This window comes from Excalfactoria chinensis, unplaced genomic scaffold (assembly GCF_039878825.1).
Source record: "Excalfactoria chinensis isolate bCotChi1 unplaced genomic scaffold, bCotChi1.hap2 Scaffold_331, whole genome shotgun sequence".
NCBI lineage: Eukaryota > Metazoa > Chordata > Aves > Galliformes > Phasianidae > Excalfactoria > Excalfactoria chinensis.
Window position 1 is genome coordinate 1 of NW_027315619.1, and position 15,176 is coordinate 15,176.

General features: G+C 55.1%; 1 protein-coding gene across 4 annotated transcripts in view; it reads left to right on the top strand.

Moving 5' to 3' along the window:
- The first annotated feature begins 1 nt into the window (after position 1).
- Positions 2-15,176, top strand: part of WIZ (WIZ zinc finger) — a 48,959-nt gene continuing 33,784 nt past the window's right edge. For 3 of the 4 annotated variants that reach the window (XM_072360779.1, XM_072360781.1, XM_072360780.1), the window contains exons 1-2: positions 2-85; positions 6,872-7,328. In XM_072360779.1, the coding sequence (XP_072216880.1) occupies positions 6,947-7,328 (382 nt within the window). In that variant the 5' untranslated portion in view covers positions 2-85; positions 6,872-6,946. Of the gene's footprint in view, positions 86-6,871; positions 7,329-15,176 lie in introns of those variants that run through there. The other variant, XM_072360782.1, reaches the window with a different exon arrangement.

A 15,176-nucleotide genomic window follows, 5' to 3' on the forward strand; every position in this document is an offset into this window, starting at 1 on the left:
TGGTGAACGGCCACGGCGGAGGAGCGGAGAGAGAAGCAGGAGGCCCCGGGGGTGGCGGTTGCGACGCTGAGGGGGGGAACGAGGGGTGAGTAGCGGGACGGGGGGGGGGAACCGGCCGGAGAGATGAACGGGGCTGTGGGAACCGGGGGGGGTGACAGAGGAGGGGGGGGGGGGGGGGAGAAGGGGGGGGGGGAAAGGGGGGGGAGTACGGGGGGGTGTGACAGTGAGGGGGGGGCGGTTGTGTTATAGGAGTAAAGGGTTATGGGGGGGGCACAGGTGGTAATGATGGTATGGGGGGGGGAGTGTTTGTTTGGGGGGGGTTGTGAAGGATATGGGGGCACAGGGGGCTGTGCTGAGATGGGGGGGGTCAGAGTCTGGCAATGGGGGTGCAGGTGTCATAGGGGTTATGGGGGGCTGCGCTGGGGGGTACATGTGGCAGTGAGGATATGGTGGAGTGTTAATGGGGGGGGTTGTGAACGATATGGGGGGGTCAGAGTCTGGGTGGGGGGCGTGAGGGGTCTGTGGGGGCTCAGGTGGTAATGGGGGTGCAGGTGTCATAGGGGTTATGGGGTGCTGCGCTGGGGGGCACAGGTGGCAGTGAGGATATGGTGGAGGGAGTGTTAATGGGGGGGGGCTGTGAAGGATATGGGGGCACAGGGGGCTGTGCTGAGATGGGGGTTCAGAGTCTGGCAATGGGGGTGCAGGTGTCATTGGGGTTATGGGGGGTGCATTGGGGGGCACAGGTGGCAATGATGACATGGGGGGGTTGTGAATGATATGGGGGCTGTGCTGAGATGGGGGGGGTCTGGTCTGGGTTGGGGGGCGTGAGGGGTTTGTGGGGGCTCAGGTGGCAATGGGGGTGCAGGTGTCATTGGGGTTATGGGGGGCTGCACTGGGGGGGGCACAGGTGGCAGTGAGGGTATGGTGGAGGGAGTGTTTGTATAGGGGGGGTTGTGGATATGGTGGAGTGTTAATGGGGGGGGTTGTGAACTATATGGGGGCACAGGGGGCTGTGCTGAGATGGGGGGGGGCTCAGAGTTAGGTAATGGGGGCGCAGGTATCATTGGGGTTATGGGGGCTGTGCTGGGGGGTACATGTGGCAGTGAGGATATGGTGGGGGGGGTTGTGAACTATATGGGGGCTTTGCTGAGATGGGGGGGTCGGAGTCTGGGTGGGGGGCATTGGGGGTCTGTGGGGGCTCAGGTGGCAATGGGGGTGCAGGTGTCATTGGGGTTATAGGGGCTGCACTGGGGGGGGTGCAGGTGGCAGTGAGGATATGGTGGAGGGATGTTTGTTTGGGGGGGGTTGAGAAGGATATGGGAGCACAGGGGGCTGTGCTGAGATGGGGGGGTCAAAGTCTGGGTGGGGGGCATTGGGGGTCTGTGGGGGCTCAGATGGTAATGGGGGTGCAGGTGTCATTGGGGTTATGGGGGGCTGCGCTGGGGGGGTGCAGGTGGCAGTGAGGATATGGTGGAGGATGTGTTTGTTTGGGGGGGGTTTTGAAGGATATGGGGGCACAGGGGGCTGTGCTGAGATGGGGGGGGCTCAGAGTTAGGTAATGGGGGCGCAGGTATCATTGGGGTTATGGGGGCTGTGCTGGGGGGTACAGGTGGCAGTGAGGATATGGTGGGGGGGGTTGTGAACTATATGGGGGCTTTGCTGAGATGGGGGGGTCGGAGTCTGGGTGGGGGCATTGGGGGTCTGGGGGGGCTCAGGTGGAAATGGGGGGCGCAGGTGTCATTGGGGTTATGGGGGCTGCGCTGGGGGGCACAGGTGGCAGTGGGAGTATGGTGAGGGGAATGTTAATGGGGGGGGGGGGGGTTGTGAACGATATGGGGGCTGTGCTGAGATGGGGGGGTCAGAGTCTGGGTAAGGGGCGTGAGGGGTCTGTGGGGGCTCAGGTGGCAATGGGGGCGCAGGTATCATTGGGGGTCAGAGTCTGGATGGGAGCCTGGGGGGTTTGTGGGGGCTCAGGTGGCAATGGGGGTGCAGGTGTCATAGGGGTTATGGGGGTTGTGCTGGGGGGGTACAGGTGGCAGTGAGGATATGGTGGGGGGGTTGTGAACTATATGGGGGCTGTGCTGAGATGGGGGGGTCGGAGTCTGGGTGGGGGGCATTGGGGGTCTGTGGGGGCTCAGGTGGCAATGGGGGTGCAGGTATCATAGGGGTTATGGGGGTTGTGCTGGGGGGGCACAGGTGGCAGTGAGGATATGGTGGGTACTGTGTTAGGGGGGAGGGAACTGGGGGGCTGTGACAGTGTGGGGACACTGGGGGCTGTGCTGAAATAGGGGGAGTGGGCTCAGAGTCTGGGGGGGGGGGGGTGGATTGTGATTGTGGGGGCCCAGGTGGCACTGGGGGGGTCACACAGGGGTTATTGGTGGGCTGTGCTCGGGGGGGGGGGTGCACAGGTGGTAATGGGGGGGGGGGGTGTTTTGGGGGCACTGTGACAGTGTGGGGACATTTAGGGTTGTGCTGAGATGGGGGGGACATAGGGGGCAATGGGGACATTGGGGGGCTGTGCTTAGAGTATTGGGGGCTCGGGGAGGGGGTTGTAACAGTGTGAGAACACAAGGGGGGGGGGAATGCATGGGTGTTATAGGTATAATAGGGGTGTTGTGGTGGATGGAGGGGGCACGGGGGTCCTGGGGGGGGGGTAGAGGAGAGGAGTGTCCAAGGGAGGTTACAAGGGGGAGGGGGCTGCTTTGGGGGGGGGGGGGGGTGATGGGTATCAGTGTCAGGGTGTTGTAAGGGTAATGGGGGGGGGCATACAGTTGTTTTGGGGGGGGTACTGAGGGGTCTGTGTTTGGGGGGGGGGTCATAAGGGGGAGGAGTGACAGTTTGGTGACTTGGAGGTCAGTTCAGAGATGGGGGTCTTGGGTGCTGAGGGTGTATGGGTTTGGGTTGGGACAGGTTGGCAGTGGGGATGTGGGGGGGGCACTGGGGAGTGGGAAAAGGGTTTTGGGGGGGGGCTGTGCTGATATGGGGGAGTGGAAGGGTTTGGGGTAATGGGAGGGGTTTGTGGGGGGGGGACATAGTTGTTCTGGGGGGGGGCTGTGTGTGTAGGGGGGGTATTATGCAGAGTGGGGGGCAAGTGTTTCTGTAGGGGGGGGCTGTGATAGTATGGGGACCCAAATGGTGATGGATGTGCTGACGGGGTGCAGATGGCAGTGGAGTAATGAGGGGGGGGTAACTGGGCTGAGAAGAGGGAGAAAAAGTGTTTTTGGGGAGGGGGGGGGGGGGCTGTGCTGATATGGGAGGGCTCAGGTGTTGGTTTGGGGGGGGGGGGGCAGCAGAGGGGTTTGTGACAGTTCTGAGGCTCAGGTGGCAGTTGGTTGGGGGATGGGTAGCAATGGGGTCAAGGTGGGGGGGGGGCATGGGGAGTGGACCCCCCCCACCCCATCTAGGACTGTGTTGGGGGGTTAGAATGGAACAGAGTGACATGAGACAGGGATGACAGCTGTCACCAGGTGGGTGACATGGGGCTGGAAAGGGGGAGGGGGGGGGGATTTGGACCTCCACTTTGGGTTGGTTCAGTATCGCTTCGCCCACCTGGAGACCCTACCCCAAGCATCCTCCATTAACGAATGGCTGCTAATGAGGAGTGGGAGCCCTCGGTCTTCCATGGTGGGAACCTTAGTGATCATAGCTTTGGGGTCAGGGTTTCCTCCTCATGCAGCTCGTGCCCCCCCCGGCTGCGTTCCATTGCTGTCCCTTGGGAGCATCTCCCACCTTCACCCAACACTGACATCGCAATGGAACCCAACGTCCCCATTTGGGATCATCCCGGAATGAAAAGCTGAATCCCTTCCCAATGTTGGATTTCCCATCCTACAGCTGTGCAAGGAAAAAGAGAAGGAAGGAGCTTTTAAAAGGGACGCTTCCCAACTCTGGGATGGTAGAAAAGCCTTCGACTCAATGCTGTCCTTAATGTGGCTTCAGGAAGGTGGGTGCACGGGGGGTGGGAATCTGCTTGATTTCTCCAAGGAAGGAAATCCTTTGGGATCCCATTTCCAACCTGACCCAACTGCACGTCCCTATGGAAGGGAAACCATCGAGGGATCTCAATTCCAACACCCACCCCCCCCCAAAAAATACCAACGGGATGGCTTGGAAGCTCTTAAAGGCTTCCTCCAAATTCCTCTTGGATGGAATTCCAATCGTTCACCCCTTTTGCATTTCTACTTTGGAAGGAATTGTTTCCCAAAGGTGAAAAATCACCTGAAAGTGCCGCGATTTGGGAATAGTTTTGTTGGGAAAACCCAACCGGAGCCTTTGGGTGCCATCAGCCCTTATAAAAGGGGATAAAAAGGGGCTAAAAGACCCCCCCCAACTCCCCCTATTCCAACTTCAAATGGGTTCTGAACATCACCAGGAGCCATGTGAGACGTTCTGGTGGGTCGTTCCCCCATCCTCAGCAATTGGGAAGGAAGCAATTGCCCCCACTTAACCATTTTAGCATTTAAATTGTGCCGGTGCGGCTCCGCCTTTGCATGGCCATGGGGCGATGGGTTGGGGGGGGGGGGGGGAGGGTGGGATTGCAAACAGTGCTGCTCCGTCCTTCGCCATGAACGGGTGCTGGGGATTGTGGTGAGGCGACTTTGGGTTTTTTTCCCCTCTTTCTTTGGTTTTTTTAGAGCTTATCGGGATTTTGGGGGGGTTTAAAGCTTGGAAGAGCGATGGGTCGGTACTTGGGTTAATAGTTGAGTGGGGCGATGGAGTCGACCTCAAACTCTCACATGGGGTCTTTCCCTGTGGGTTACTGAGCTGGGTGTGTGTGTGTGTTGGGGGGGGGATGAATTACCCTTCTCCTCCCCCATCGGACTCAAAAACCCCAACCAAGCATTGCAAGACAAGGAGGGCAGCGATGGAGGAGGGCAGCGATGGAGGAGGGCAGCAGTTGGTCCCTATGGAGAGGAAGGGGGACATCAGAGCATCTTGCAATGAGAAAAAGCCCTTTTCCTGGTGCTTTTGTGCTTGAAGGTTGGGGGAATCAAAAAGAGCTTTTTGGGTTGTTTTCCTTTATTTCAGATGATTTTGGGTCCCTTTGCAGGAAGGACAGTTTTGCCGTCAGCCCATCCATCGCGTTGCGTTGCCATTTTAGGAATAGGGCGATGAGTTTTGGGGTGATTTCCTTCCTTTTGTTCCAATTTCTCCCAGGCTTTGGTTAAAGTCTTCCCCTTTGCTGACCCCTCGGGTCCAATCCTGCTCAATTCAGGTCTTGCTTGATCACCTCTTATCTCTCACGGCATCCAATTCTTGGCATGGAGGCAATGGGCTCATCTATGAGCCGTTGTTTTCCTTTGGCTCCTGCAATGAAATTGAAGCCTACAATTGAATTAAGGGTGGATTTCATGGCTTTTTGGGGTGTACTCCAATCCGGGCCTGACGTTTGAGTGGTCCATCTGGCTGCAGCTGGATGTGGTGGGGAATAGGGGGTGTCACACCAAGAGGATGTCCCACAGCTCCCCGCATCCTTCTGCGGTTGGATTTAAGCAAGAAAAAGGGGGGATTTTCCATGGGATCTGGCTTTATTCTGGTTGAGTATCTTCTATCCGGCCCTTTTGGGGTCAACGGCTTCGAGATGGTGGGATTGAGTGCAAAATGCTTCCAAAACCCTATTTGGAAACGCAGTCGTCCAACTGAGCGTTGGGTGCTTGGGGGTCCCGCTGGGTGCCCAAATCTCATTCAACTACAGGAGCTGAGCCCTATTGATGGTCTGGCAGAGCAGACCCCGTATTTTGGGGGTGTTTTTAGGCTTTTTTGGAATCTAGTTGGGGCCAAAAGTAGCCCAGGGGTGGTGGGAGAAGCTCCCCAATGGGGTGAAGGCAGCAAAGTGGCTTTTTAGGAGGAAAGAAGAGGGTTTTGGGGTCATGGTGCTTCTGCTTGGCTCCGCCGCTCTCCTCCCACGGCCTCAGGCTACAGCGGCTGATAACAGCTCGAATAATTCCCTCTCTTCATTTGCATTGTTACCTTGAAGGTATTTATAGTCCTTCCCTGCCTTCTCCTTCAGCTGGCTGTGTAAATTTAGCTCCTTGGCTCTCCCCCTGGTGCCTTTATCCAGCCGATAAGCCGCGCTTTTTAACACCACTTTCTTCTCTTTCCCCGCCCTGCAACCATTGGCAGAGATCTCCCTTCCTCCAGGTGATTCTCATCCCCCCTTACAACTCGTGCTTGCAATGCACAGCAGGTTTGGGGGGGGGGATGTACCCCCCATTTGACTCGCTGGGACCCTCGGAAGATCTCCAAGTTTGCTTTGATCTGTATGTTTTAACTCGACACGGGGATAGAAGATGGATTGGATTTGGGGTCATTCTGGTGTTGGCAATGGGGTCAGTGCCCACGACCGGGATGTTTCTCTTCCTTCAACCCCTCTCAGTGTCTGCAATATCCTAAAGACCCCCAGATTTGGGGAACCGGGGGGCTTTGGAGGTTCAAACTGCACTCTTTCCATTAACAACATTATGGGATGTGGGTAATCCTGGAGGGAAATAATGGGTTGGAGGGTTTTCTCTGGCTCATGGGAAGCATAGAGGGGATGGATGGTCCCAAAGCAGAGGGACACCATCTGTCTTCCCTCCCTATTATGGGATGGGGGGAAAGGTTTGTATTGCTTGCATCGCCTCCAGGACAGACCCATTACCGTGCAAAGGATGAGTGATGGGACCTGAAACCTTACCCAGTGCTTTGGAGGGTGAGAGAATGACTTGGGAAGCAGCAAAATATGGGATGAGCAGAGGGCAGCGTTGGGAACTACAGCTCAGATGGAGCCTGCTGGGTTTTCAGGAGCTGCTCAATGCTTTCAATGCCTCCTTTACCTCGATGCAGCTTTGCTCCTCTCATTTCCCCCCTCTCTTATCTCTGTTTCTCATAGATTTTCCCGGCTGTCGACCCTCCCGAGTCCCATCGTGGTGTTTTATTCCAAGCGAACCAGCACAATCAGCGAGGGATGGAGAAAGCTGTCCCTGCTTTATCAGAGCAACAGCGAGAGCGCCAGGGAGATGGAAGCAGAGCCCTGCTGATGCCACTGGAGCCAAGCAAAGAGAATTTTACCCCCCCCGATTGCCCCCAAAGTGAAGAACGAAGAGCTGCTTATGTGAAAGATGCCAAGAAGCCTCTGGAGAGCGCGGCTCTATCTGGGACGTCGGTGGAAGTGGGGACGGAGCTCGACGAAGCCGCTTTCTACACTGCTGGTGACTTGGTGACAATGAGCAGGGACACCAAGGGACCTTCCGGCACCGATCTTTGTCCCCTACAAGAGGACCCTGTCTTCTTCTCCCCTCTGTCCCGCCAAGAGCCAGACATTGCCCTGGAAGCCTGCGACGTGGCCGGTGAGTCCCTTTGGGTTCTGCTTTGGGGTGGCGGCATCTCTTGCATGGCCATGGTTGGGGTTGCCGTTGGTTTGGCAGCTTAGGTCTTTGTTGATGTTGCCCAGCTGTGGTTTGTGGTGGTTCTTTTCCTTTGGTTGTTTAGAGATGGTTGGTTGTTTGTTTTTTGCCACAAGATGTTGAGAATTTGGGAAAAGCGGAGCTGCAGCGGGATGGGAGATGTGTGGATTGAAGGTTGTGACAAAGGGAGAAAGCTGAGCGTATTCATGTGTGGGTTCGGCACCAGAAACAGGCGTGCCAAACCCCATTTGGGCCTTATTAGGGGATCCCAGATGGGATATGTGTTGTCAGCCTCAATGGAAGGCTATGGGGTGCCCAGGGACCTGTCTGAGGGACCCGTGGTGACCCACTGAGGTCACATCTCTATCATTGAGATGGATGGCAGCAGGATCTGTTCCATGGGAGGAGCCAAATCTCAACAGCTTGTACTTTGGGACCGTATTGGATCGGGTTTGACACTGGGGGAACCCACTGAGTGCCCTGAAAGCTCATAGGCAGCAAGTTGGGTTGCAGCCGTGTGAGTTACGTGTCACCTCCGGAGCTCAGGATGCACCTGGGCAGCATTGAGCATTGAGCTCTTCTCACTGCAGCAAACCCAACTTTCGGGTCCTGCTGGTGAGTCAGATCTGCCATCTGGGGCTGCTTTCTGGTGCCAAAATGCCACCAACCTGCACCCGGTTGGGTTGAGCATCTCTATTATCCATCAGTGACCCCAATGGAAAATCCTACTCCAATGGCTCTTGGGTGTGTATGAGCAATGCTGCCGTGCTTTGGGGATATCCCCCCTGTTCTCCCAGCTCTGTTCCTGCAGGGCAGCCCCGCACAGCTGCAGCTTTTCCCTCAATCCCTGATTTTCCAGCATCTTCCTTTGAGGATTTCCCACTTTTGTGCCATCCTCCAAAACTTTTGCATCCTTTGGATGCCGAGCACTGGCTGGGTGCTTGAGTCCATCCTGCACACTCACAGCCCTCCCTTCCTTCCCTCTTTCCTTCTGGGATGCAGGCTGCTGATTGGCCTCGTTAATTAACTCCTGGCTGGAAGGTGGCTCTCAGTTCCTCCGCTGTCCGGGTGGAAAATTAACTCACAGAGGGGGAAGGAGTGTTTGAAGAATGAGCAATGTGGGGCAGCCAGGCATGGAGGTTTAGGGCAGGGCGTTTTCTTGTTGTTGCTGAGGGCAAATCCTGCTCGGTGCTGAGCAGAATTCAGCTGTTATTTTCCCCTCAAGAATCCCCAGAGGAAGGCAGGTTTGATCAATGCAATGCGTCTCTGTGTTGGGAATATCCACAGAGGAGCCTCATGTTCTGGGTTGGGTGATTTCAAACACCCAGACGTTTCACCCATGGCTGCTCAGGACTTCATTCATGGGCACAGAACCAACGCTGGGGAGCAGATGGAAGAAATCCCATTGAAAACCCTTTGCGTTTTGCTGGCTTAGCGTCCCGTCCTTCCTCCATAAGAAGCTGTTTGGGCTCTTTTTGGGCTCACCTACAAGCGCTTTTGGGCAATAAATAGTTTCAAACAGTGCTTTCCTGGAGGGAAATGGGGATGCTCTACGCTCCCCTCCCTCCTTTGGGTCTGAGCGAGCAGCTCGCGGATCTCAATCCCAAGCCCTTATCTTCTGTCTGCATTTGCAACTCCCCGCACACCCCCTGCATCACGGGACCCTTTATCAGCCCCGGCCCCGGGGGGTTTCCTCCCCATATCAGCAGTGTTGGAGCAGGGCAGTTGGAGCCGTGGGTCGCTGCACACTGATCTTTGTTCTGGGCTCTCCCTTGTCCCGCTGCTTGGTGCACGTTGTCCCCATTGAGTCCGCAGAGGTGAGTGATGAGGAAGGGGCTGGAGGGGATTTGGGGCTTGCTGAGGGGGGAGGGGGCGTTCAAAGCAGTTTGGAAACGGTGCCGTGAGGTTTCCTATGCAGGGATGTCTTGCTTTGGGGTTGCTGTAGCAGTTTCAGGTGTCCCCAAGTCCCCCCAGCATTGGGACAGCTTGCTTTGGGATTGCTGTGGCAACGTGGGGTGACATGGGGTTCCCAGCATTAGGACAGCCTGCTTTGGGATTGCTGTGGCAATGTGGGGTGTCATGAGGTCCCCAGTGTTGGGACAACCTGCTTTGGGATTGCTGTGGCAACGTGGGGTAAAATAGGGTTCCCAGCATTAGGACAACCTGCTTTGGGATTGCTGTGGCAATGTGGGGTGTCATGGGGTCCCCAGTGTTGGGACAGCCTGCTTTGGGATTGCTGTGACAATGTGGGGTGTCATGGGGTTCCCAGCATTGGGACAGCCTGCTTTGGGATTGCTGTGGCAACGTGGGGTAAAATAGGGTTCCCAGCGTTGGGACAACCTGCTTTGGGATTGCTGTGACAATGTGGGGTGTCATGGGGTCCCCAGCGTTGGGACAACCTGCTTTGGGATTGCTGTGGCAACGTGGGGTGACATGAGGTCCCCAGCATTGGGACATCCAACTTTGGGATTGCTGTGTCATTGAGACGCGTCTCCGTGCTCCCCCAGCATTAGAGCATCCAACGTCAGGCTTGCTGTGGCAGCGTAGGGTGACATGAGGTCCCCAATGTAGGGACATGAAGCTGTGATGGTAAGAGGTGTCTCCAGTGTTGAGACATCCCGCTGTGGGATTTCTGTACCAGTGTGGGGTGTCATGAGGTCCCCAACACGGGGACATCCATTTGGTAGTGAGAGGTGTCCCCGAGGTCCCCGGTATTGGGATATTCTCCATCGGGATGCAGTGTGGGGTGTCCCCAGGGTCCTTCCCAGGGCAATACTTTATCCCTGGGGACACTTCATACTGCGCTGGAAAACCAAGGTATGGATTTCCAACCAATTCCACGTGTCAAAATGGTTCAGGTTTGGGTATGGACAACATCTGATGCTCACCAGGCTAAAAAGGGCCGTTTTCATCCCAAATCACCAGCTGGGAGGAGCAGCCCAACTCACCCCATTGAGGGGTAACCCAAGATTGAGACAAATAAATCCACTGCGTGGGTTTTTCTTTTGGGACACGATGGCAGAAAATCAAACCCAATGGGTCCCTTCAGTACCGTGGCTCTCTTGTAGGGACAGAAAATGACCCCAGACTCTCCTGTGTGGGGCAGGCTGAGCCCCGGAGCTCAACCAGAGATCCTCCTATGGTAAAAGAGATGTGGGAAAACTCCCCGGCCCCACTGAGGAAGAGGAGATAGGGAAGGAGGTTGGGGAGGTGCCATGTTGGTTTACCCATATCTAATAGTGATGGCAATGCCCTGCTGGGCTGTGTGCAGCACAGCCTTCATCCCACCTCCACATCCCTCCCGTTTCCCCACATTTTGGGTTATTTTTCCTCCTTTTCCATTTTAATCCCTAATTTTGCATCCCCTTCTCTTGAGAGAACCGCTGTTGCGGGCATGGAGTTGCCTTCCATTCATCCCTCCGAGCCCTGATTGAACTGAAATGGCTCCTGGGAAAGGCTGAGCCCTCCTTCAGTTGGGTCTTTCATTAATGAAACTCAAGAGCCCACTCGAGCTCGGCGTCACGTCTGAGAGCTTCGGGGCTGTGTTTGCCATTGTGTTCAGCCGGACGGTGTCAAGGGGCTGCAGGTTGGGGGAGATTTCATGCCAAAATACACCCACGGGAGTCACCGAATGGCTGAAGTAGCAGTAATAGGAGTGCAGATGTGTTTGGGGATCGTCCCCATCTGTGGCCACAGGAGGTTGGGGACGGCGTTGTCTTTGGGTTGGGTCTTATAATGCTGATGGGGAGCGGTTTGGCCGCATCCTGATTTTGATATCTGGCCTAAATCCTCTTAAAAGAGGAGGAAAAAAGGGATAATCCTCAGGCTGCACCGCTCTGTCTGTGACTCAGTTTCCCCTTGAAGCTCCTTTCCCTGCATTCTTTGCTGAGGAATAAAACCCGATGGGATCGGAATTCCCCAACTCATTTGTGCGCAGGAAAAATGGATCAATTTGACCTTTTCTGGGAAAATTTGGGAGCCTCAGCCCCTCACATTGGATTAAATCCATGGGATTCCAGGAGCAGAAAGCTGGATTTGGGTTGGTTTGTGTGGGTTTCTCCTGCCTTGATGAATGACCCCCCCACCAACGTCATCGCCAAGAAGGGTCTGTGGTGATAAATAAGATGGCTTTGGTGATAGGAGATTTGTTGTTGCGCTTACCTGGATGTCCCAGTTCCTAATTGCTGGGATGTATCCTGGGGGAAAAACACGTTGGTTTTGGCAAGGTGGATCCCAATAGGGAAGTGGGAAATGGTGGGGAGGTCTGGGGGTTGGTGGGGAGGGGAGGCATGGCGGCATTTCCAGACTTCAAGGTATTGGAATGAGTTTTAGGAGTGTTTTGGGGTTGGAAATGAGTATTAGAATGAGTTTTTATAGGGAGGAGGCATATTGCTTTTTCAAGGTGGATCCCAATAGGAAGCACTTCAGGGTGGGAAATGGCTCTTAAGGTTGGCCGTGGGGATTTGTAGAGAGCTTTTGATTGAGTCTTTGTGTCCGTCCTGGTTCAGGTTGGTGGAAGCTGAGTTGGGAACATTGAAGGGGCCACCAAAAAGGCCAAGAAATGGGTGTAAGCTCAGCTTTGAGGCCACGTGGATGCATGGGGAAGGGGGATGGATGCCCGCATGGAATGCATTTGGGAGACCCCTAAGCAGATCGTGGCATGGCCAAAGCTCAGCACAGTTTTATCCCAGTCCTTGAGCTCTCTCTTAGCTTGAAGACCCCCCTCAGTTCTTCCCCATTGAGAGTCTTGTGGTGCTGCTCTTCGACCCCACTGATCCTACCCCATTGCCCCTCTGTGTGTGTAGGGTCTTGTACAGAGTTGGAGCTGAAAAACTCAGTGATGCTGTTGAGGAGGCCAAAACACAAAGAGCCTCCATCTATCCAAGATCTGGGCTTGGTTGGGGGAGGCGAGACCTTGAGACGTTGCCCTTGTTCCTAATTTCAAGGTATTAGGATGAATTTTGGGGGGGGGAAACACGTTGGTTTTACAGCTCCGTTCCCAACAGGAAACGCTCCGGGGTGGTTAGCGGTGCTTTGAGTTGGCTGCGGGGTTTATATAGAGTGATCTGGTGGCTTCCAACCCTTCTCCCAAGCCCTTCCCAAGGTGTGTTTGCCAACGCTTTGTTTCCATGGCCGCCTTTGAACTTCGTCCAAGAAAGATACGCAGTCACGGGACGGAGCGAGCAGCTCATGCTGATCTCCTGCTTTAACGCTTGGGGACAGTCCCTGCTGCCTTCCTCCAGAGACCCGAAGCCTTTATAGAGGTTTCCAGCGCGGATGAGGAACAACGTGGCAATATCCCTTTGTGTTCTCCATGCTGGTGGATATAGGAATGCCTTCACACACAGTAACCTCACTCGTCACCATGCCATCGGCCTCGTAGCCTGCGAGCGGTGCCAGGAAAGATGTCATGTTGTTGCTTAGCAAATAAATAACCCGATGCTGGAGTCCAAGACAACAGACAGAGCGTAGCTGGAGCTGAGACCTGGAGTGCACTTGGTGACCCTACAGTTACATGGAACAGACGCACGTGGCACGTCCTGCAATGCAGCCTGGTGGAAGGGATCGCTCCTCAAAGGCTTTTGGGGTTTGTGGCCATAAGGGTTTGGGAGCGAGGCAGAGGTTGGGTTGTGGGGTTGCTTGCAAGCATGGCCGCGTTCCCATAGGGTGGGAGCTTTGTGGTGCCGTGATCCCCAAGTGTGCTGCCAAAAGGATCCATCTAAGAGTCCATCCAAGAGTCCATGGAGGTGTTTTCTTGGCTCCTTTTGTACCCCAAAGCTGGAGCCCCAAAGGCAAGGAGAGGTGGGCTCTGCCCCCCTTGCTATGGGGCCATGCAAGGCGTGGAGCAGCTGCCGTGCCACTCCATGGCAGCTATAAATAACGTCCCCAGGCCTGGTCCCCTGTGCCTCTGCTCACGTTAACGGGGCCGTGGTTTAAAAATAAGCCGGGGGCACGGCTGTGGGTTCTCCTGCTGCTGCACAAAGTAGGACGCGGCCACGTCTGTCTCCTGTGCTGGGTGCAAGGTTGGTTTGTGCTGGGCAAAGCCAGGCTTGGGCATGGGGAAAGCCTTTGGCCTTGCACCTATAAGCGAAGGGTGCAGAGCGTTGTGGTTTGGGGGCTGTTTGCTTCTGCCCCGCAGTCCAGGCTGCTTCATCCAGGCTGCCAGATATCCAGAATAACTCAGCAAGCAGCTCAAAACTTCACTTAGTTTTTTTTCTTTGCTATCAGTTGGGATAAAAACTATCTGGGAGAGAATAAAGGGTACGTGGCTGCGGCAGTGACCCCTTTTGTAAGGCAGGGTCAGGCTGGGGACAGAGATACCGTCACCTTTTCCCAGCCCCAGTGCAATGAGCTCATGCTCCGGCGTGGGGCCATGCTCGTCCTTCTCCAGCATTTGCTGCTAAGGAGGAAATGAGTTTTTGAGTTTACACAGTGAAGATGCAGCATCACGGATAGATGTCATCAGGATGCTGGGTTGGATCCATTCAGGGCTTTGCTGCTTTGTGTGTGTGTGTGTTGGGGGGGTAATAATTGGTTTTGGGACACGGTGTCCTTGTTGTAGGAGATCTGGGGGAGCTTATCCCATGTGGGTTTGTTGCTAGGGTGGAACTGAGCTGCTGCTTCCTTTCCTCTGCTGCTGCCCCACTGTTCTGCGTCTGGTTTGTCCTCCCCATAACTGTATTGTTGAGTGCATTATTCTAGTTATGTATTATTGTAGTTACTGGAGGCATGATTATAGTTTGGGGTTGTCTATGCGATCAAAATCCTCCATTTTTCTCACTGTCTCCCAAAAATCACAGCTGTGCTCTTCCCCAGTTTGCACCTGATGGTCTCCAAAAATCCCTTGCAAGCAGAACCATGTGAATATTCTCAGTTCATCTCCATCTCCCAGCTGGTGTTCCTCCCAGCGGCCAGTCCCTTCTTTCTCATCCCAGTATTGGTCCCCTTTTCCACCCCATGGTGGTTAGGGTCTATCTCCACCTGGGATACTTAGTTGGAGGAGGGATCTCAACAGCATTTGGGTTCCATCTTGGTTCATCTTCCACCTTACTGGATCACCGTGATGGTGACCCTATGGGTTCTGTCCACTGCGGTGACCCAGTGGGCGATGGCCATGATGGCAACCCAATGGGCAACGGTGATGCAATGGGTGATGGCCATGATGGCAACCCAGTACGTGATGGTGACCCATTGTCGATGGCCATGGTTGCGACCCAGTAGGTGATGGCCAATGACTCAGTGGGCGATGGTTATGATGGCAGCCCCATGGGCTCTATCCATGATGGTGACCCAGTACGTGATGGTAACCCATTGTCGATGGCCATGGTTGTGACCCAGTAGGCGATGGCCACAATGGTGACTCAATGGGTGATGGTGACTCAATGGCTGATGGTTATGATGGCAGCCCCATGGGCTCTATCCATGATGGCGACCCAGTGGGTGCTTGCTGTGATAGTGCACCGCTGTTCAAGATCTGTGGATGTGTAGCATGGAAAGACGTGGTGGCAGTGGGTTGATGGTTGGACTTAGTGACGTTCGAGGTCTTTTCCAGCCGTGATGATTCTCTCTGGTTCTGTAACCCAGCAGTGCTCACCGTTCTAACCCAACACTTGGCATCCTTGAGAGCTCATCCCCCAGCCAAGGGCCAGTCCAGCTTGTTGGCATCGCTGTGTGACAGTGGGATTAATGAGCGTTCCCAGCTCCTGGCTGTAATCGGAGAGGACGGCTCATTAAAGGCTGACAGCAGCAAAGAGTGAGAAGCTGATCCCATTGGTGAGAAGCTGATCCCAG